This window comes from Netta rufina, assembly GCF_964035555.1.
Source record: "Netta rufina genome assembly, chromosome: 9".
NCBI lineage: Eukaryota > Metazoa > Chordata > Aves > Anseriformes > Anatidae > Netta > Netta rufina.
The window spans coordinates 25,388,717-25,410,840 of record NC_140132.1 but is presented as its reverse complement, the minus strand read 5'-3'; the positions used below and the strand labels follow the sequence as shown (position 1 = coordinate 25,410,840).

The 22,124-nt window shown below is 44.7% G+C and overlaps 1 protein-coding gene across 3 annotated transcripts in view; it reads right to left on the bottom strand.

The window, feature by feature from the left end:
• VEPH1 (ventricular zone expressed PH domain containing 1) overlaps positions 1-22,124 on the bottom strand; it is a gene marked incomplete at its 5' end in the record, with an annotated part of 67,198 nt that overhangs the window by 27,910 nt on the left and 17,164 nt on the right. For all 3 annotated transcript variants that reach the window (XM_084291791.1, XM_084291792.1, XM_084291793.1), the window contains 5 exons: positions 3,828-4,222; positions 5,234-5,443; positions 11,065-11,285; positions 17,516-17,725; positions 19,446-19,612. In XM_084291791.1, coding sequence (XP_084147917.1) covers positions 3,828-4,222; positions 5,234-5,443; positions 11,065-11,285; positions 17,516-17,725; positions 19,446-19,612 — 1,203 coding nt within the window. The remainder of the gene's footprint in view (positions 1-3,827; positions 4,223-5,233; positions 5,444-11,064; positions 11,286-17,515; positions 17,726-19,445; positions 19,613-22,124) is intronic.

Below are 22,124 nucleotides of genomic sequence, written 5' to 3'. Positions count from 1 at the left end.
TCAGGAAATTAGAGAGGCACAGCTCTGGGCTGCTGCCATCAGCAAGATCCCGGAGGTACCGATAAGACAGAAGATCACAAACCATCTGGAAAAATATGGGCTGATGAAAACTGCTTAGCTCCACGGAAGCTAAAGCATTCGACAAATACAGTGGCTTTTTTTTTTTTTTTTTTTTTTTTGAGAAAAAGGTCCACAGGATTAAGAGGATTTAAGTGATGAACATGATATAAAAGAACGTCTCAAGTTGCTTAAAGCACAGCAGAGACGAGAATCCGTGCAAGGTGGTTGAAACTAAATGGGAACCGAACCAAACCATCAGCCCCAAACTGAAACAACCTAAAATAAAAGGATTTTTGTGGTTTCAGATGCCTTCTTTCTGCACCATTTTAAATCCCCTCTCACACTGCAGTGTAAGTTCCAAAAGATTCACTTATGCACGTACACAGGGATCCAGTAGGTTGTTGGGTCTTGTCCATTCTTCAAAACCTTCTCAACTTGACCATTTCTTTAGCCTAAGATGTTCTGCTTGTGCTGTAGCAGCATCACCCAGTTCACGCCTCTCCTCTGCCTGACACACATCTAGCCCCAAACTGTAGAAACTAACTGGGATAACAGAGCTGAGGACACATCAATGTGCGTGGGAGGCATCTTCAAATTAACTGTCACAGACTGACCATGGATTCTCTCTTACGGTTTTTAACCAGTATCCCCTTCAGAGTTGTAAAATCCATCACTCCAGTCAATATTACATAAATTTTGACTATAGTTTAAATTGAATGAGCTTATAAATCAACAAAGAGACTGAAAAAATACATCCTGTAAAGGAAAAATATTTTGCCACGGCTATGAAATACATACCAAATGCATGAATCAACAAAAAAAGGAAATTTGCAGAACGGAGCAGAGATGTAATCAAAGCCACGCAGGGGAACTGGAGCGGCCAGCAGATCTGCCTCCCGACCCATGCTCAGTCTCCAGTGCCTGTGACGCTGGAGTTGTAGCCGCAGGCTGGCTGGTAGTGCAAGGGATGAGAAGCAGTAACATCTTTTATTAAACCAACGGGTGTGTGTGGAAGAACCAGGAATGGTTGAGGACCCACCAGCCATTCTTCAGCTGTGTCAAACCCAGAAGCCAGCCTCTCCAGGTTTCCTTAACGTGCTTTCAGAAGTCCTCCACAACCTCCTCTGGCAGCACAAGATTGTAGTGCTTCTAGAGAGCTTTTCCTACTGTTTGAGCTGCATTTTTCTTGTTGATATTAAAGCTCATTGCCTTGTTCAGCATGGGCTGTACCTTTGAGTTTTACACATAGCTGGGAACCATTATCATGTCCTACTTCAGCCTTCTCCTTTTCCAGTTAAGTGCACTTTTTTCCAATTTTCCTCACAAACCATGCTTCCCTGACCCGTGGGCACCCTCCTCGCTTCCCTCCGCTGTGTTCAGTGCTTGGGCAGTACCCACAGTCCCAGTCCAGTTCATTTTCCTTCGTTTCAAGGTCTCCAATTGAGCTCATACTCCCCTCAACAGGTCTGCTTTGTCCTTCAAGCCCCAATTAATGCAGACAACGACATAACGATGTCATCATGCGGTATCTGTTGGTCTTAATTCTTCCCTGGTCCATTTGCTTTTCTGCCTGCTGCCGAGAACCGAGCTGAATGTCCTCTGTCGTTCTGCAGGGCAGTCACGCTGTATCTGGGGAACCTTTGTGAGCTCACGCTCAGCACTGCTGCCCCCAGGCCTGACCACGCTGCGTCCACCAAGCCTGGCCAGCACGTAGGCTGCTTCTATCCTAACCCCTGTGGCTCCCAGACTACTTCTGGGGACAGCACCCAGGCTCAGTTTTAAGCAGTGAGGAATTTACCATGCTCACAGGCAGTCTGGCCGAAGGTTAAACACCTCCAGCACCAGCAGTACAAGCATGGTTCTGAATTCTGCTCGAGTGCACCAAGCAGAATTTGGCCCATCACCAATGAGAAGTTCTTGAGACTGACGTTGACACTTTTGACCTGAATGTGAGCTGCCACTTGATAGCCCAGGAAAGGCATGACTCTGACCAAGTGGTGGAATTTGGGGAAATTTGCACTCTCCATTGTTAGCAATCCGCAGCACTACCTTGTTGCAACACAGTTTGCCAGTATTTCCTCCCAGTTCTCTTTCATGGTGAGACATTGCTGTGAGGTGCCTATCTTTTTATATTTTAACTCCTTTATGGACTAAATTTCCAGTTCAAAAATTCCTGCATAGCCAACATAAAATATTTAGAAATCTGTTAATATTTTCCAACATTTTCTTAGTATTTGCTAAACATTTGATTTGAAAAGTAAAAACAGATACATTTGAATGAGCCTTTATAGTGTGTGGGAATCACAGAAGTCCAGTAACTGCCAGGTTTTTGATGGAGTTCTTTATGTAATATCTGAAGTATTAACAAAGCTGTCCCCTGTGTAAGGAGCCAGACTGCAGTTCTTTGAGCGTATTTAGAGTGAGTCACATAAATCTCCCGTTCTGCACATGTGTCCCTACTCAAAGAATTTCCCTAAGAATGCTAGCTGTGGACTTCCAGGAAATTACAATAGTTTGAATGAATTTTGAAATAGTCACATGCTTAGAACATACCATAATAGGTAGTTCAGAAAGGAAATGGAGCAATACATTTAAAAATATTCAGAGTATTGCACGTGATTGATGCAAGGTCACAGCATTCAGCAAGTCAGGCCGCATTGTTCACTTTTACTTTTCTATCGTATTTTTATGAAACAAAAGTTTTATCGATAATTCTAACAAATAAGCTTTTCAAATAGTAGACCTAACACTTGTCATTATTTAGAAATTCCCGCAGAATAAATTTTAAAATATATATACACATGTAGTTATATCCCTTTTATGGGTGGAGCCTGATTTTCACATATTAACTATTGAAAAGGTAAACAAACAGTTGGTAAGAGATTTGATGGAAGTTGCACAGTATTAGAAGATGACATTTTAAGTGATTTCAAATTAATTTATAGATCAGTTCCTCTTTACCAGTAACATGACACATGAAGGGCTGGACTGTGAAGTGCCCACGATCAATGACAAGCGGTTAGCTGCACACAGAGCTGTGTTAAGGTAACTGAGCACTGCTCAGTATAGGCAAGAGACTTACAACCAAACCTAAATAACTTTCTTTCAAAGAGCATAGAGGATCTATTTTGCAGCGTGTTGCACCCCTCCCTCACCCTGCAGCCTCACAAAAGCAGACAAAACAGCCTTCTTGCACTTAAGAACAGATACCTGCCTGCCCTTGATGAAAGCAGAAAACATTAAAGAAGCCCAGGGAGGTGGTGAGGTAGCATCCAACCCAACCTGGAGCAACAGGATCTCATTTTATTGCTTTCAAGTAGCTTCTTTTCAGGGATAGGACATGCTGCCGTGAGGTTCCTGACCTGCTTCATCACTGGTGTAACTTGTAACTCACCTGATTTAATAATGTCACATTAATGAGGGAGATCCAGGTCTGCTCTAGACCAACCCAGCAGGCCAAGAGGGGTGTTTAAGTACCTGCATGTGCTACAAGTCCCGTTCTGTGCCCCGCAGGAGGGCTCAGGTTTTAACTTTCCTAGGAGTTTGGGAGAGGTCAGAGCTGCCCTATATCCCTGAAGGAAAACAAAAGCCTTGGAAGATTTCCAAATACTACAATTTGTGAATGGTGTTATTTTATAAAACTTAGCTTCCTCCCACCCGTAAGCTTTGTGCTATACGTGTAGATCTTCGCTGCCCATTTGCCTGAATTGTGTGATGACATTTAGTGTCGTGTTAAAGCTGTAGCCTGAGGGGCTCAGGCCTCTTACCTTCAATAACACACTGGTCAGGGATAGGAATTTTCTTCCCCATCTCCATGACGTATGCTTTCACTTTACCCAAGTTCTCCTTCAAGTGCAAGTAGAGCTTGTCTTGGTACTCTGCAGGACTCTTCAGCACCTCTGCGCTTTCTTCATGAGTCTTTTCTCCAGCGGGTTCTGGCAAATTTTCTGATTCTGTGCAGTCAATACTTTGGTGTGAAACCAAAGAATTTCCCAGTTGCATTTCTTCGGCATCAACACCAAAAGGTAGCTTGTCGTTTTCCTGGCTAATGTAGATCTCGGTGAAGGAGATGCCAGCAGGTATGTCCCCGTTCTCCTCCTCTTGTCCACTGTCCAAGTTTACCGACTTCATGCGGACTGCATGCAAAGCAAGGCTTTTGGACCTGGAAGGCAAGTAAAGAAGGAAAAGTGCTTCGGAACAGAGGTAAGGTGGAACACAACATGCTGAGCAACGAGACAGAAATCATTTGAACATGTGCTCTTCCGAGTTACCTCTACGCAGCCAGTTCGGAGAGCAGAGTGCAAGGCTAACTTAGCCAGAGGCAAATACCTTCTGATAAATATGCATTTCAAAAGCAAAATGCAAGCCAGTTTTAATAAGCAAATGAAACTAAATAATATCCATATATCACAACATCTGCGTGCCATGGAAGGAGCCAGTCAACCTATCTGCAAGGAACTTAAAACCCCAGCACTGCAGCACACGCTTTATTGATCACATCATAAAAATGCCATCCAGCAGAGATTTAACTGCACCAAACCTGAACCTGAACCAAGATTCAGCCTCCAGTTCTTCACTGCCCCGTATCTATATGCCAAACATGAAACTGAAGTCTCTGTAAGAGCAAGAAGGCTAGAAAAGAAGTGCCTGAAAGCACACACACAGAGGCGATGTGTGCTTGCAGGGACACTGAGGGCACACAAGTGACCATGCCCCTGTCAGAGCAGCAGGGGATGAGGCAGTGTCCCAGTCTCACCAGGGCTGTGGTTACCTTTGCTGTCAGGTTTACAGCAGGGTCTCTGCCAGAAATATTGGAGCAGGAAGCAGCAGCCTCGGCTGTGTACCTGTGGAGCACACACGGCCAAGGAACTTTGTGGGTGCTGGTGAATGGGGGACCTCGTCTCACCCAGGTCCTGGGAGAGTCACACTCATCCCAGCACTGAGCATGGGCAGACCCACCGGCACAGGATTTGATCAGTCACAGAACTGATCAAAAAAGTAACTTTGAAAGATTTTCCTAGCCTTTAAATTCACAGACATTAGACTTGGTTAAAATTAGACTCACGATGCCCATAGCCATCATGCAAGCGGACTGATTTCTCAATGTTTGAACAAAGATTTCTTACAAAACTGATATTCACAAAAACCACTCACGCGTTTTACAGAACCATACCTGTTAAATCTCATATCCTTCCTTTCTTCTTTAGAAACCTGGCCTAAACTGTATCTTCTTATTGAGCCAGGAGTACTGTTGTTGATGTTTATTTTTTCTTCAAAAGCCTGTATCTTAACTTGAAGCTTTTCCTCTTCTTCATTTCCATTCATAACAGATTTTAAATCATCCAGTGGTACAGGCGATTCTATTTCAATATCATTTTCTGTCCTAAGAAAGCAGAAAGCAGAGATTTAGCTCTGGCACACTTTGCTCCTAGGGATGCTGACACTGCATTTCTGCCCTTGACCCCTGTTATGTGTCTGCTAAAATAATTATGTTTCAGCAGAGATTTTCATAGAGGTTGATTAATCATTTTCAGAAACATCTTCTAGATCAACATCTCTGTCAGATGGATCAGAAACACTGAACATCTCTGACAACACTGGATTAGAAACTGCATGTGCTGTATCTGCATAAGCAAAAAGCCTCTTTTCCTGATAGTCCCACAGGGAAAAGGTTTTCAGCTGAACTTAAACTATTCTTTCAAGCTTGCTAAACAGTGACTTATTGCATTATTTTCATAAACCAAAACTAGAGTTAATTGTAGAGTTTATAGAAGTCTGTGGTTTAAAATGTTTGACGAAAGTACACGCAGTTTGTACTGCCTTAATGTACTCAGAGTAAGAAAAATATATTTTAAAATAACTCTGTGCATGGAAAGGAACAGGCTCAGGAAACTCAAACCTCAGGGTACCGTGCTGGTTCCTGGGATGGAAAACAGCACACTGTCCCTCCCAGATCCCAGCTTTGTGCAGCCACGGGGCCACAACTTTCTGAAGTAACCCAGGCTCAAATGAGTAACCACATCCCACAGGTGTTCGGAGCTGAAACCAGCCTGACCCGTACAATGCTCAGAAACTCCGCAACCAGAATCCTCCTAGAGAATGAAGGGATGTTTGGCACCATTTACTTAGCTCTGCAGTTCAAAATTAAGCTCATTTTCCTCTTACCCCACCCCACTTATTTTGTTCTTCCTTTCTGCCCCCCTTAGGAGCAAACATCTGAATGGCTCAGTCCGTGAAATGTGAACACTGAAAGCCACAAATGAGAATTTTAACACGCCACTTCCAAAGCAACAGCGTCTCAACAAGTCACGCTCACAGTTGGGAAGCCTATTAAGAAGTCCCAAATGCTGCGAATTACTAATAGTGGAAACAAAGCATGTTTGGAAAAAAACAAACAGAAAACAAAAAACAAAACAAAACAAAACAAAACAAAACCAAAAAAGAACAACTGTGAATAGTGAGTGCATCATGAAGTGTGCCTTTTTGTTTGTTTTGATAAAGGCAGTTCAGGATATTTCTCAGGAGAGTTGGCAAGGCTTTGTCCTGTTTTGTTTTTAAATTTAGGCAATACCTCATAATATATTAGCACCACAGAACATTTTAGAAAAAAAAGTATTTTTTTCTAATAAAGAATCATGGTATGACCTTTGCTAACGAGTCTTCCTGCAGATGTAGGACGAGATTTAATTCCTTAGGAAAATGTCACTCCAGCAGCTCTACCAGCACTGCTCTTGTTGTGGGAATCAAGCAGCAAGGAAAACATCTGACACATGCACACACATACAGCCTGGCTGCAGAGGATGGACAGACTGATGGGGCTTATGAATGACAGCCCCAAGCCAGCAAGCCTTGAAGACGTTTGGAAATGAGAACAGACTTTCCTAACTGCACTTTTTTTTCCCCCCAGCATTCTCCAGGTGAACCTTGGTGCCTTTGAAAAGGAAACCCAAGAAAATGCTACTGATAAAGAAACGCATCAAGGAATCCTCTCTGCCATGTGCACAGCAGCAAGTTAGCAAACACAGGGCTCATCAATGGTGCTCACACCCCACCTTGGTTGGGACCTGGCTGATACCTGGCATCTGGAGCAACTGTGAGCACTGCTGGCTGTGGGATGATGCACGGCACGGCTCCTCCGGGGCACCACCAGCTCTCACGTGTACCAGCCTCGCACTCGCATCGGTTCCCAGGAAGCCAAAAGCACATGCCCCAAGAGAAATGTTCAATGAAGCCTCCACCCCACGCCCAACGGGCTGCCTGGCAGGCCTTCCTGCTGGCCTCCCCTTGCAGCAACAGTAAAATAAACTATTGTTTGAAATCTTGGCAAGAGGCACCCAGTACATTGCTGAGGTTGCTGCAGAAGGATCAGCTTACACCAAAGCTTGGAGTGTTTCAAGAGGAAAAGGATGCACAAACTTATCGTGAATCATAAGGACCTTGCTGGCAAAGACCTCCACGTTGCTGTGCTCCTCACTGGTGCACTGCGTTTAAATGCTCTTTTGCAAATTTTAGAAAGACACCTCAATATACAGGGCAGCGAGTCAAGAGCGATGTATTAATGTGAAGAGCATTGCTCCAGAACACCAACAGCATTATCAGCATCATAGTCAGGTGCTTAAAATGGGCAGAAGAGCACACACGAATAGAAATTGCTAAAAATACACTGAGATGGGACTGGTTCCAGGATACAACTCTGTTTGGAAGTAACGTGAATGGCTCAAGTGCAGGTCCTCGTGGTTCATGATCGTACAGCCTCCAGCACCTCCTTGAACACGACGGAGGTGCAGCTTTGCAGAAGTGAGCAGAATCTCCAGCTCAACGTCAGGAAGCCCATCAAGAGCTTCCAAATATTGCTAGGAGCCGATTATGGAAACATCATCAGCCTGATAATGTCCAAGGCTGAGGTGCCCCATGGAGCTGCAGGCTGGTCAGACGCACGGCAGCTCACAGCCTCAGCACTCCTGGGTGGTATCGGGGGAAGTAAAACACACGGAAATCTTAGATGTTATCCCAGTTCTCTTCACCACTGTGAGTGTTGATTTAAAGGTCAAATACTGTAGAAAATGAAAGGCAAATGAATGGTAAATGAATGCTAAGTGATGCTATGGGCTAGACCTATGCTCTCCTGGAAGGAAGAAAGAATTTCATGCAGCCACCAAACTGAGCAGCACGGGTATAGTCTGCTGGGCTCAGTTCTTACCCAGAACGATGGCATGGAAGCACCATTACATTTTCCTTCTGCCCTTTCTTGCCTTCTTTTAATAACCCTGCTACACTTGCAGGTTAGATCAGTCCATTAAGACCCCGCATGTGTTCTTAAAAAGCCCCTCCGAGACCGAGTAGCTTGCGATTTTGTGACAGAGGGGCAATAGAGCATCGCATGGTTTTAATTACACTCTCTACTAAACGCATGTAAAATTCCCAGTGTCAAACAACTCCAAGCCAGCCATCACTCTGCAGAAATCAGTTTCTTCTTATGTAAACACATGATTCTGGAAGGAATGGTTATAATCCAGCCACACATTTTAAAACCCTGTTTTCCTTTCACAGCACAAACACTCTGGATTGCTGCTCTTTAAAAACCACTGCAGCTCAGTAACTGCAGCAGCTCTGCAGCCAGCAGTGGATTTCCATGTTGATCTCTGGATCCTCCCCACTTAACATTCGTGCACTTCACACAAGTCAGAAGAAATGCGGCATAAATCAGTGGAGAGCTCTCATTTTACCCTTAACCGCTGCTCTATACTTGTTCTTGTCTGAGTCAGCTGATATTATGCTTGATAAAGGCTTGAAATGCAAAAGCAAATAACAAATCTATAACTGCAAAAAGTCTGCCTTTCTCTCTGCTCACTCACAGCCACGCTGAGTTAACACAGCGGACCCCAGCTGCCAGCCTGCAAGGACCAGGGTCACAAGGGATAAGGCAGACGATGAAGGAGAAATCAAGTGGAAAATGGAAAATAAGAAATAGTTCCAGAAAGGTTGGTTTGAAAGGGTCCAGCACAGCCACTGGTCCAGGAAAGAGGCAGACACGCCTCTTTGTCACCCAGAGCAGCACTGGGAACAGGATTTTATTTGTATTTTATTCTGGTTAAGCAACACAAATTGCACCTGCCTTGTGGTGAGAGCACCTGTATTGCATCAACTGTCCGAGCTCCTAACAGCAGCAATTTATCACCAGAAATATTAAAAACTGATAGCAACAGCAAAACAAATTGTGGAGGAACTTGTGTTTTAAGTTCCCTCCACTGCAGATAGAAAGCCAAACTCTGACCTCTCCTCCTCCCCCAGGCTCCACACACAAAACTGTATTTTGCTTCTGAAACCATGCACATACACAGCTCAAGCAGCTTCTACCCCTCAGCAAAGCAAGTCCTTAAAGGGCAATTTTACAGAGAAATAGAGAAACACAACAACAATGTTCTAACAAAAACCTTTTCCTGTTTTTTTTTGTTGTTGGCTGGTTGGTTAGTTGTTTTTTTTTTTGTTTGTTTTTGTTTTTTTGGGGTAGGGAGAGAGGAGGGAGGAGATCCACTCTAGTGATAAATGTTAGGCACAGAAGGTAATGAGGAATAGGAAAACCATAGCATTTTAGCAAATAAAATAATTTCTCAATCATAAATCAAGTGACCAGTCCTGGGCTGCAAGAGTAATTATTAGACTTTGTTACTGAAACCTCAATTCCTGTCCTGTTTCGTTACAGTTCCCACAACATGTGACATTCTTCTGGCCCCCTTCGCTGCGACGACTTGCCTGCTCGTTTTTGTAGTTGAACTTGACTGGTTTGAAAAACACGTACGTCATTTCACGCTCACTCGGTTATTTCCACTTCAGCTTTTTCACTGTCTTCAGTGAAGCTTTTCACAAAGGCAGTTCTGAGGGCTCTGTTTCAGCAGATTTGTGCCACCAGGTGATGTGTGCACATTTATTACAGCCTTGTAAAATAAGTGGCTATATCGGGGTTCCTCTCCTTTCTCATTCTTAACTCTCCAGGATATCAATTAATTGTTTCTCAAACGACCTCAATGTTTTGGCTCCAACTCTACCAGTCTGTCTCCAAAGCTATCCTTCATGGTTATGAGTTTTCTGACATCTGTGTTAAATTTTATATCACAGGATTGCTATTCCTTCATGCCCTCTTGACCTATTTCAGTATATGCAACGCTAATTTTAAGTCTCTCCCTAATTAAAAGTGACTACTATCAGATATTTAAATAACACGTTCTTACTGTGACAAATGCAGCAGTGCTCCCAATGCTTTAATCTCAGGATACAAGTTTAAGGAAGCTAAGTGCTCAGAACATTTTTGTACACGCTTGAGAATATTTTTTCAGACTTGTTTAGCAAACCTTTGTTACAGAGCCGTGCCAGTCATTGTTCTCCTAGCTTCAGTGGTTATCTTCTAGAATAAACTCGGTGGTAATTGTGTAGCCTGACTCCACCGATTTATTTTTAACTGAAGCATTTCAGATTGCCTTAGTCTGCTTATCTGGGATGTAGCTTTCTTTCTGCTCTTTTGGAAGTGCTAAAACTTTAGCAGCTTCTTTTTTCTCCCTTGCCAAATGACACAGCTGCTGCTGCGTGATGTTCAGAGGCCATTCTGCCTGGTAGCGTGCATCTGGCATCTGCAGTGCACCTAGGCTCTTACTGACATCCTGGAACTATGGATTTCTGCTGTAGTGTCGATCGTCCTTATTCCTGCGTTTGAAATGCATGCCTCAAGTTACCTCTACGAGCACGGATGTTCTCCATCGGGTGTCTGTACGCTTACCTGACCCTATAAATAATGCAATCCAATAGCTGAGTGAGTGTACACTGGAACAATACATGAGAGATACCAAGATCAATTTGAAAATAGAACTGCAGTAACTTACAGGAACTGCAGTACAGCTTGTTTTCAGCTGGATGCTCTCACTCGTTGCAACTTGGGTGTATTTAATATAAATTCACACTGCCTCACACAGCCCCTGGGACTGCCCCTCGTCACACAAAACCCAGAGTTACCTGGCTGCTGACACGTTGTCATTCTCCAGCTGTCGGACGAGGAGCTTGGCTATGGCAGTGAAGCTGTTGCTCATGCGGTAGATATCTCTGCTCTGGGTGCCCAAGATGCTGGAGAAGGTGTCAGTGAGACTCTTAATTTCCAGCAAAAGGATGTGGTGAAACGAGTGCTCCATGTTGGCCAGATGGTTCACCAAATACATCAGGCACATCCTGGCTCGCTCCTAGACGACATAAGGAGATAGAAAAACAAATTTTAAGCAAATGAATTCAATGTTTGCTTGCACAAGGCTGGTTTGTGTGCATGCTGCTGATTAAAACATTGCCATTGGGGAATTAGGGAATAGTGGCTGCCCCACGACTAACAAAAAGGCAGCTGCACCAACAGCACAGTTTCCTTTTGCGTGCTGTCAACATCACACGTGTTGGCCTTGGTGCTGCCCAACCTGGCTTAGCCTCCATACACCTTTGTGTACTCCTCAACCCAGAAACGGAGTCCCCAAAGCCTTTGGAGGGCTCTGCATGGCCCTAGGGCAGTAGATCAACCTGGTTCACAGATCAGAGCACCAGCAGCAGACTTGGCTCCCATTTCTTCTTTGATGGGCCTTGTGAGCCTGGCCAAGCTACCTCACCTGCCCATAACCCAGTTTCCATGCCATTTTTTTCTTTCTTTTCCTTCCTTCTAACTCACAGTCTGTTTCTGGCAGGCAAACCCTCGTGCTCGTGTACTCAGCTCAGCAGGGAGCAGACCCCGTGGCTCAGGGCTGCACTGCACAGCCCACGGCTGACTCCATTGGGGTGGCTTTGTTACAGACCCATTGCATTTACGGGCTAATTTCCAGATTATTGCCTTGTCCACATTATCCTCCACAACTGCAACCATTCAAGAGCCACCAGGCAGTTCGAGTGAGCTCTGCGCATGCCACCAGCTGTGACAAGCACACAGCCGGGAGCAAATACCCATTTTTCCAGAGCACAAAAGTGTTTCCCAATCACGACTTCCTTTCTGGATCTGCCGGGTGTTGCCCATTTGCTATATTTAGCAGTGTCACCCCAAACCCTCTCTTCACCAGTGCTCCCCAGACCAAGCGGGACTCCTGCGACAGCGTCCTGCAGAGGAGAGCCAGGGACGGGGGTAACGGCGAGGGGTTGCAGGGCCTCAGGAGTCACAGGGGCACGCTCCTTCCATGCATTACATCTAGGAGCAACGCTCAGGTGAGACCCATGACCAACAACGAGGGGTTTAAAATGAGATTTCGTTTCACGATCTCGCCACACACGCCAAGCTGCTGCCTGGCAGCTGTGCCAACCCCTGCCAACACGCTGAAGTCTGATATGCCCTCCGCAGCCAAAGTTTGGCTGGGCGATTTATCACCAAGATCACGTCTCCCACAAATTACAACTAAAGGGGCTGCTCCAGGTCATAACGTAAATAAATAAACAAATAAAAAGCAAATATTTGCTAACAAATATGTTATCTCTGCTTGGCAAGTGCACACGGTTCCAATTCCAAGTATCTCTGTTTGCACACGTGCAAGTTCTCACACTAAAACACAGACCCTGAAGGTAAAGAAACGCATGAGGGTTTCTTTGTTTTCCTATAATTGTTCTAGGCGCATAAGGTTCCACAACCCTAAAAATACCTAGGTGGTAAAAGCAGCAAAGAGCAGCAATTAACTCAGAGCTCATATCGGATCCTCCGCTGGGATGCTCCCTGTAGTGAGACCCACTCCACGCTCAGCAGATCGTTACAGAAACCAGGAGATGTTTCGCTGTTAGAACCTGTGCTGAAATGCAAGCAGAGGCACTTCAGGGAAAAAAACAAAAAACAAAAACCTAAATCTCTTCTTCCCAAGGATTAGCAGAAATAGAGGGGAAGCTGCGTGCCATCTACATCCTCCCAGCACTGCAGGGCAACAGCGTTATCGCCTCAGATTTCAGAAATAAAATCCCAAAATTCTTCTGGGACTCTGTAACAGGAGAAAAAACACTGCCCAAGGTTTAATTCCAAGTGTAGCCGGGCCATAAAAATACATGGGAGACTTTGGCAGAGCGTTGCCCAAGTATCACGGGTGAGACACGTTTTGAAGAAAAAGTCAACTTCTTTCAAACAAAAGGAGATGGGCTGCGCCGTGCCGTGACAGAGATAAATGAGCACAGCTTATCGGACAAATTGCTTCCCCTCAGCCGTATGTGGAAAAACTACGGCTACTTCTGCAGGCGGGCTGGGCTGCTGTGACAGAGCGGGCCTTTTCCTCAATGGTTTGAAGGGGGCTGACTTTTTGGTAAATACTCACTAGCTTATTTGGAAGACATTCCTCCCTCCAAGAGATAAACATAGGCTCAATTAACATTTAAAACACATTTTTGTTTCCTAAACAAACTGTGCAGCAGACGCAACTCGAAGAGAAGTTGTGACCCTTTTCATGTCACTTTGATCCAGCTGGAATGTCTCCAGCCACGCTGAAACGCTGCTACTCGCCTGGAGTGAGGTAAAAGAACAATAAACTCCAGTGAGTAATATAATATGGAACTGTTACACAAAACAAAATTACAGCAAAATAGCTCAACATGAAAGCAGTTATTATCTCCGCCGCAATTTTTACCCAAAAATATTCAGAGAGCCTGTTTGGACGTACATAAGCCATTGTTATTTCAACTGTGCTTGTTTTCTGTGTTCATGTGCTCTATCCTAAGCTTATCTCACGTTTTATGGCCAGTAGGTGAAGATCTGAAATACAGGCAACGAGGTGTGGCAACAGAGTTTGCTTTTTCTTAAAATCAGGCTCAGGAGACTACAGAAGAGACCAGAATGATTTCAGAAGAAACTGCAATTTCCAGTTTGTCCAAAACATCTTAATATATGTGTATTTCAATAACTACATATCCAGCTGACTTTTGCCCCAAGATGATGCTTTGCTTTGCACAAATTGCTGGTCAAGGGACACGTCCCGATTGCAGCTTCACCCGTGAGACTCCCCCTGACATCAGGGGAAGCGGCGTGCATAAACAAGGGGACCTCTAAAATAAAGGGATCCGTTCCCAGCCAAACCTCTCATCTCTCCAGGGGTCTGCCTGAGCTGCCAAGGGGGAGAGAGCAGCTCAGGAAAAGCACGAGAGCTCGCTTCTAGAAGCCAGCAGAAGACATTTTCTGCTCACGTTTGCAATCCGCATTACGAAGGGCCAGCCCTCAGCCCTTGCCACCTCTTTTCACCCAGTAAACCGCCCAGTGAAATAAAACACCAACAAATACAGTTCCAACACGCCGTCATCATTGCGTTTCTCGCTTGCTTTGCTCGGCCAGCAAGGGGTGGCTGGTGCAGGGTCCCGTCTGCAGGCAGCAGCTCGCGGTGCATCTGCAGCACAGCCCCGTCGCAGGAAGCAGCCACAGACGTGTTCAGGAAGGCACGGCCGAGATAAGGGACCCCATCAGCACGCCCGGGCGTGCGGGGCCCGCTGTGCTGCTCACACGCTTCTGCCGGGCCTACATAAATTAGCCGGCTGCAGCAACGCTTGTAACCCGGCAGTTCCTCTTAGATCAGTGGTGCTTGAACAATTTCTTTTGGGTAGACTCATTTTTATCTGCTGGACCTTTACGATCGGCCCGGCTTTTATGATGCCAGATGTGTTTCTGCTATTTTATCTGGGTGTCCACGCTGCAGCGAGCGCTGCCTTACACATCAGTGAAGTTCATGGGGCGCTCACAAAGGCTTCCCTGCTCCCCCCTTTCGTGGTGCCCAATCTGCACGGGAGCACCTACAGCCAGCACCCATCCCTTCGCTGATGGTAGGGTGGGGACAAAAATCTGCCAAAGGAACAGCCAGAGTAAAGCAAGAAAAGAAAGCTTCATGGGGAGAATGAGATCTGGGCGTTACTGAACAGGTGAGAGGGGCAGGGACCCTTCGGTCACTGCCTGGTCTCCTGCAAACCCAGGCAATGGGCCTGGACCAGTGAACGGCCCTCCAAATAGCTCCTCATACCCCCAGAAAACTGTGTGACACAAAGCACTCGAGTTCCCTAAAATACAAAAAATATATGTAAAAAATAGGATAAAAAGACAAAAGCCGCAAGGAGAAGGTGTGAGAAAGACCTTGAGCTGCAATGCTGAAGGAAAAGGGGAAGCCGTCAGGTGAAGCCAAGCAGGTGATGCAGGGAAGCAGACCACGTCCCATGTCAGAGGATGCAAAAACCATACAAAAAAAAACATTTGGACATCTTTTAGAAAGCAAACCCAGGAGAGCAGAGGAGCCAGCTGTCTCACACTGCAGAGTTCACCTCTGCCACCCTTTGCACGTTGCTTTTGTAAATGGTTTTTGGTCAAAGGGCTCCTGGGTGCCACTAAAGCAGAGCCACACAACCAAGCCAAGCGTGTGCCCACCTCTCCAAGCAAGCACTGCTCATGGTGTGGAGCTGGGCTGGAACAGGGCACGTGGCTGTCAGCAGCCTGCAGCCCCTCGGACACAGCAGGCGTACGGCATGGGGCAGCACGGAGGGTACCTGACACTTACAAGACTGGAGATTAATTATTCTGTGCAGGTTTGGCCCAGGCTGTGCATGTAAAAGTTGGATGTTACATGTATCTGCAGAAACCCAGGGATTAAAAAAAAATATAAGAAGAAAGTGTTCTGCAAATTGTTTCTTTGTAAACTTTACAGTAGTCTGTCATTTCCAATAATACACAAAGCACAACACGTCCAGGTGGCTGCTTGCTTGTTCTTGGTATAAATCAATGAGTAAGTAAACAAATGCAAAATAAATTCTGTCCCTTTTAAGAAGGGGAACACAGCAGAAAGGCTGCCTCAGATATTTGCATGGAAGAGCTGGTTCATCATGCTAAAACACAGCCCCAGAGTTAAATCCTCGAGTCCTAATCCCAGCTGTGCTCCTTCAAGGATGGACCAGTTATGAGCTGTAAAGCTTTTAGGAGTCCCTAACTCTGAAGTAGTGCACGCAGAAATAAACACTGCCTGCTGCAGTTCTCAGCAAGGTAAATTTTACTGGGGTGATATAGGTAAACAAGGAGAGAACAACCAATTTCATTCATGCTGGAAGCTGCAACCACACAACACATGAGCGAGTCTGTGCAGAACAGCACAACATTGCCCTGCGGTGTGCCACGTGTCCCCAGCAGCTCCGTCCCCTGCCTGTGAGCCCTTGTGCCCCCAGGCAGGACCCCAGCTCCTGGGGAGGCTTTAAAACCTTTAAGATAGTCCCCCGAGCCCAATCCATATACACAGGACCAACTTCTCCAGCCTGTATGGAGACAAACACCAGTTGATTTGGTGCAAGGATCACTGAAAGGACAGGGAAACTACAAGGATTCACCTCTGCTGAAATAAAATGACCCAGGTTACTGTATGGCAGCATCAGTACCAAACTTCAGCAAGCAGATTTATGACATACTGTTCATTTTTTGTCTATATAATCAAGTTTTACCACAGCCACGGAAGTTTGAATTATTTAGCAGGAGCTCTATGAATTCAGCAGACCATTATTTTTACCTTCACAGAGCCGTGATTTGAGGCAGAGGGAAAATGTTTATTATTAGTGGCAAAAGACACATAAACTTATAACCAGGAATGAAAACAAAAGTCATATTAAAATCACGGTATATCATAAATGAGTCTAGCTAGCTTGGTGTCCTCAGGACACCCAAAGTCTTGAGCAGTCAGGTAGTTTGCAGGCTTCGCAGTGGTTGCCTCCCTCCCTCAGGCTGCATTTTTAGGAGCTGGGGATGGCAGTGGGGTCTACGGTATTTCTCTGTCCCAGTGGGACAAGGGTAACAGCAGTGCTTCGTGAGCAGCACCCCTCACTGCTGGGGCCATGGGGAGCTGGGGTTTTGGGGAGGGCGAGGGGCTGGGACCTGAGAGCTGCTCGGTGGTGTCTGTAGCACACTGAGCCTGTTCGTAGCACCCGGAGCAGGTGAGCGTGGCTTCCACATCCAGACTTTATGGTAGAAAAAAAAACTCCGTGCAGATTTGTTACTCTGTGATGAAACTCATGAAACAATTTTAGGAGTTTGTGGCTTTAAATCCTTTTAAAGCACAATGTTCCCACTGGGTCAGGTCCAACCATGAAAATGTTCCTGTGATGAGGCTTGAGTCCAGCATCACTGCCGGGCACTTTCCTTATAAAACACTCGTCAGAAGCATTCAATTACCCATGGTTACACATGCAAAAGAGCTGGGTTACACTGGACTAGGGAGTTCATATTTCCCTACAAATGCAAAATAGCTGGATTACAGCATATATTGGGGAGTTCATATTTCACTGCATGATTGCAGTGTTCCTGAAGACTATATGCATCTAAAATTCAGTATCATACCCAGGGTTTGCAATACCTAGTTTAGAATACTTATGTGTATTACTTTGTACAACCTTTAACAAGAGAAACAAATGAGCACACACACAGAGCCATTCCCCTGAACCAACCAACTTTTGTTTTCAGGCTTACCTCATCAATATGTCCAACAGCTCCAAAGATCTTTGCCGTTTGTCCAATTAAACTTGGAAAACTCTCACCAATTTCTTTTAGCTTTGGAAGAAAAGCAGCTAAGGCTACCGGGTCATAGCCAGCTATTTCTACAAGTATGTTTAGAATAACATCGCTATGGCTAGGGTCTCGTAAGTGTCCCAGTAGGCACGGAATACACTCCTTCAGCACCTATTTAAAATAAAAATGACAAAGATTGTGAATATATTTGAGAATTGTGAATACAGATAACCAAAAGAGGCGTTGTACATTGGAGGGATAGAACTAAAATGCCAGACTTTGATTTAGCACAATAGTTTTCCACCTTTGTTGACCTTTGCACAAAGCTATTGCTGAGGTCAACAGGAGTTCAGCTCAACATATGGAACAAGGGTATGCTGTAGCCTTGAAATATTGCAGTTATGCATATTTAAGTAAGGAAATACTCAATTGTTTAAAAAAAGGCAAAAAAAAACCCTCACCAAATATTTCCTTTGCTCTGGGCCAGTTCTATACTTTATGGATTAAAACAACATAGGTCTTCTCAGTCTTCCTCAGTGATACAGTAAATTAAAGTGCTAGCAGAAAGTTTTGATTTCCCCCAGCAACCAAATAACTTGACAAGGTTAATAGCTGGTACAAAACTAAAAATAAGGGGCAAGATCCTAGCTGCACAGAAGTGCTGCAGGCAAGTTGTCATTTCTTACAAGACATTTTTCAAGAGGTTGAGGGTCCAGTCCTTCAGAACACCTTACAAACAGGATGGAGTGTGATCAACTACCAACTGAGTTATTATTTTACATGCATACTAATGCACGTCTACGTGTATACTAACACACTTCTGACTGAAACGGCTGCGTGCATGTAAAACACATTACAGCACAGAATGAGGGCATGAAGTGATTTTCTTTTTTTCTCAAGTGGACGATCAGTTTTAGCAAGTTGTTACCAGTGGCTCTGCCAAAATATTGCAGGTACATGACCGAATAAATTGTTAACAGTGGTAAATGACACCTCTTTGGATTTATGGAGTGTGTGGCACAGACGCAGAGCACTGCACAAACATGAAATACCTTAAAGCTATCACGGCTCACGACTAATGATTTGCATGCTATTACGACAGACTGGTCCCACACCTGCTGAAGCCAAAGGGAGGCTTTCCACCAACTTCCCAGGGTTTGGGAGGATGCTCCAAGTGCTCACTCAGGCATTTTTTGGCTTATACACCTACTTTTCACCAGCTCAGCATCTCCACACACTTACAGGGCCCTTTGGTTGACGACTCTCCTACTTGCAAGAGCAGCCCTATTTCATCTGTTACAGGGTATTATGATGAAGTTTCCTTGGCTATCTGGAGGAAGGTATTAACTACTGCTGATTCCTCTTTTCCAAAGATTTTATAGATTCCATAAATTTACAAAGCAGGTAGCTTTGTGTCTTGTATGAATGTGCTGGGCGCTGTCCTAGAATTTTCGAAGCACGGGATGCTTTGCCTCAGTTAATCTCTAGTTCACTCTTAATCATTTCCTAACTCATTTTTAGTTTTCCTTGATATATTACTTAACACAGTTCACTTATTCCAACAGAAATGTAGTTATGGGAATTAAAGCTCAGCTCACGGAGGAAGAGCCAAAAAAGTAGAAAACAGTTCTGGTTTAACACAACCTTTTTGGTCCAACGGAGTCACTGTTACGTCCTCTTTATGATCAGATGGAGAATTTGAAATGGAATTAAAAAATTCATAGGGAAATTCATAGGAAAATCATAGGAACGCACTGCCATGCATGTTATGGGACTCTTCCTGTTCTGAGAGCAGCTAGCAGACAGACTTTGCCAAGCCATCTGAACCAAATAACCTCCCCCAAAAGGGGGTGCAATGTTTAGCAGTGAGATATTCCAAATGCAGTTTTACCCCAAGTTCTTTCTTCCTCGCCACGACCTGGAGGAGCCTGAGGAGGTGGTGCTGTTCGGCGTGGTGCAGCTGAGCCAGCAGGGCCACCAGCTCCCTCAGATGGAGGTTAATCGGCTGCGGCTGCTTCTCATACAGGGAAGGCAGGACACGGAGCAGCATCGAGTTCCCTGAGAACAGAGCAAAGGAGAGGCCGGTGACTCGGTGTATGTCAGTGCCCCACAGGCAGGGAGCGCCCTAGAAAATCAGCACATGCCTGGAGACACCAGTTTTTAAGAATCGTAAGTACAGAACCAGGGAGGTGTAAAATTCACTGCAGGAAATCATGTACCGTGCCAAGAAGCCCAATAAATTATCTGAATAGAATGAATTATTGCAGGTATAACAATGTACATGTAAAAAAAAAGGATTTCCTATCTATTATAATTTTCATTCTCAAGCACAATACCATGAGAAGGCCACTTAACGAGCTTTCAGATTTGGATGATAAACTGGTCTAGGGCTCCACAGACTAAGTGTGATTTAAATTAATAATTAAAAAAAGCTAGAAAGCACATAAAAGCTCTATTTCTCCTTTGTTGAGATTAAGGCTTTCAAATTAAGTAACCAGCATATGGAAAGAATAGTTAGTTATTAAGAGAACTAAATGTGCATGACAGTAAATTTGAACATAAATAGCTAAGGATGCCATTTCCAGGAATAGAAAGAAGCCAGAGAGAGTCAACTGCAGACAGACACAGATATGCAAAACCCTCTCTCACACATTTTCTTAAGATGTCTGTGCATAATTCAATTTGAAGCCCAGGCTCATACCAAAATATATAACTTCACATCGCTGTACATGCCTGCCTCAATATATTTAAGTTTCACTTGAACAACATATGGAAAACATCTGCCTATTGCAGTGCAGTATGGCTTCTTTTTGTAAACCCTTGAAAGTCCTTAAGGTCTCTTCGGATTTGGTTTCCAAGAGGAACTAGCACTCTGGCCTGCTGTTTTTTCTCCCACTTAAATCCAAGGCTTATAATTTTGGAAGATAAGCAGGTCAGTTCATGGATGGTAGAAAGAGGATACATGGGTCAGACTTGATCGCATCGTGCTCCTGCCAGATACAGAAAGAGCAGCCCACAACACTGTTAGGTCTTACAACATCGCCCCTGAGGCAAGTAACCAAAATGAAACTCATTGCAGACTCAAAACTTTTAGGCAAAGCAGCCTGTAACGATCCTTAAGGGGTCCTTATGCTTCGGAGGAGTGCCTCCACACTGTTTATCCAGCCTCACTTCTGCATCCTCCCCTGAAACATTTATTCTGCTAGAAGAGTTGTTGGCTTCTTCCCGAAGACAGGGCTAACAACGAGCTTCAGACCCCACCTCAATTCCCGTGGATATGAAGAATTTGTCTTGTTCTATTCAACAAACAAAGCACAAAGGCCAGCTGCAGACGAAGGATATTTGCTGATGGATTACCCCACACAGATCAGCAAGCAGCTCAGCTCTGGCCTCTTTCTATCCACACCTTTGTGCACATCTCTTCCTGATGCTACTAGTCTGGAAAAAGAATTGAGGGGCACAAGAGTCACTAACTTACCAGGGGACTCATGCTCCTAAGTCACAGAGGTTCATTTGAAACTGCCTTTGACCTGCACAAGCAGCTGATAAATTTTATTTTGTAATTTTTAAACTAACCAGGATGGCAGTGGCAGCTGAGCACCAGGAAAGGCAGCGGTTGTGAGTAGTGCAGTTAAACACAGCCATAAAAGCACCAATTTTCCCATAGCTAAAATCAAAATGTTGAGATCGATTTACTTGAAGTTTTCTAGACTCACATCTGAGTTTGAAATCGAACAATCTTGTAACCAAATGTACTGAAAAATTTCTTGTTCTCTGGATAATTTTGTGCTTCCTGAGTTAAGCCCTTTCTTTGTACTTGTGCATGTTTAGTTTCCACTGGAAGCTTCCTGCCCATGCGGAACAGACCCCTTAAGCTCCAAATTTTCAGCAGTGGTAAAAGATGAAATTCCCTTGTTCCCGGACAGGCAAAATTCTTGGTTGTAAATTGTGGAGGGAAATGATTCAACAGAAAAACAAAAAGTAGCAGCTCTACATGAGGAAAGACAGCAGCTAGCCTGAGATTCGCCATTGCCTAAGCCAGAATATCACAGGCAGGAAGATATCTGGAAGGTAAGACCGATTATTCACCATGAGAAAGCCACCATTTTAAGCATTGGACGCATTAGAGGAGGCGGTGTAATTTGCCCTGACATGATGGATTGCAGTTATGAAATACTTTGAACAGAAATACTTTGTACAACAGTAAATTTGGGCAGCTCATCCAGTCACCATGCAGCAAACATTACTGCCTTTATATTCACTAACCAGGATAAATTAAAAAAGAAAAGGCAAATTAGAAGCTAGCCCATCACTTTGGAGCGATGTTTAAGTGGCCTCACTGACACGGAATCCTTTTTAATTGAACAGCCCCCGTACACCAACCTGTAAACCATCCAAGCAGGCACCACAGTTTGTGTCTGTTCTTCATATAACTTAGAAAGGGTCATAAAGCATGCCCCAATTCACTACTTTCTCCTGTTTGCATGTTTCCAGCCAGCTCTGAGCACCATTTGCCATGCCTTCCCAGTTTCTAAGCAATTTCCCCTCGTGCAGCTCACCGACCTTTTGC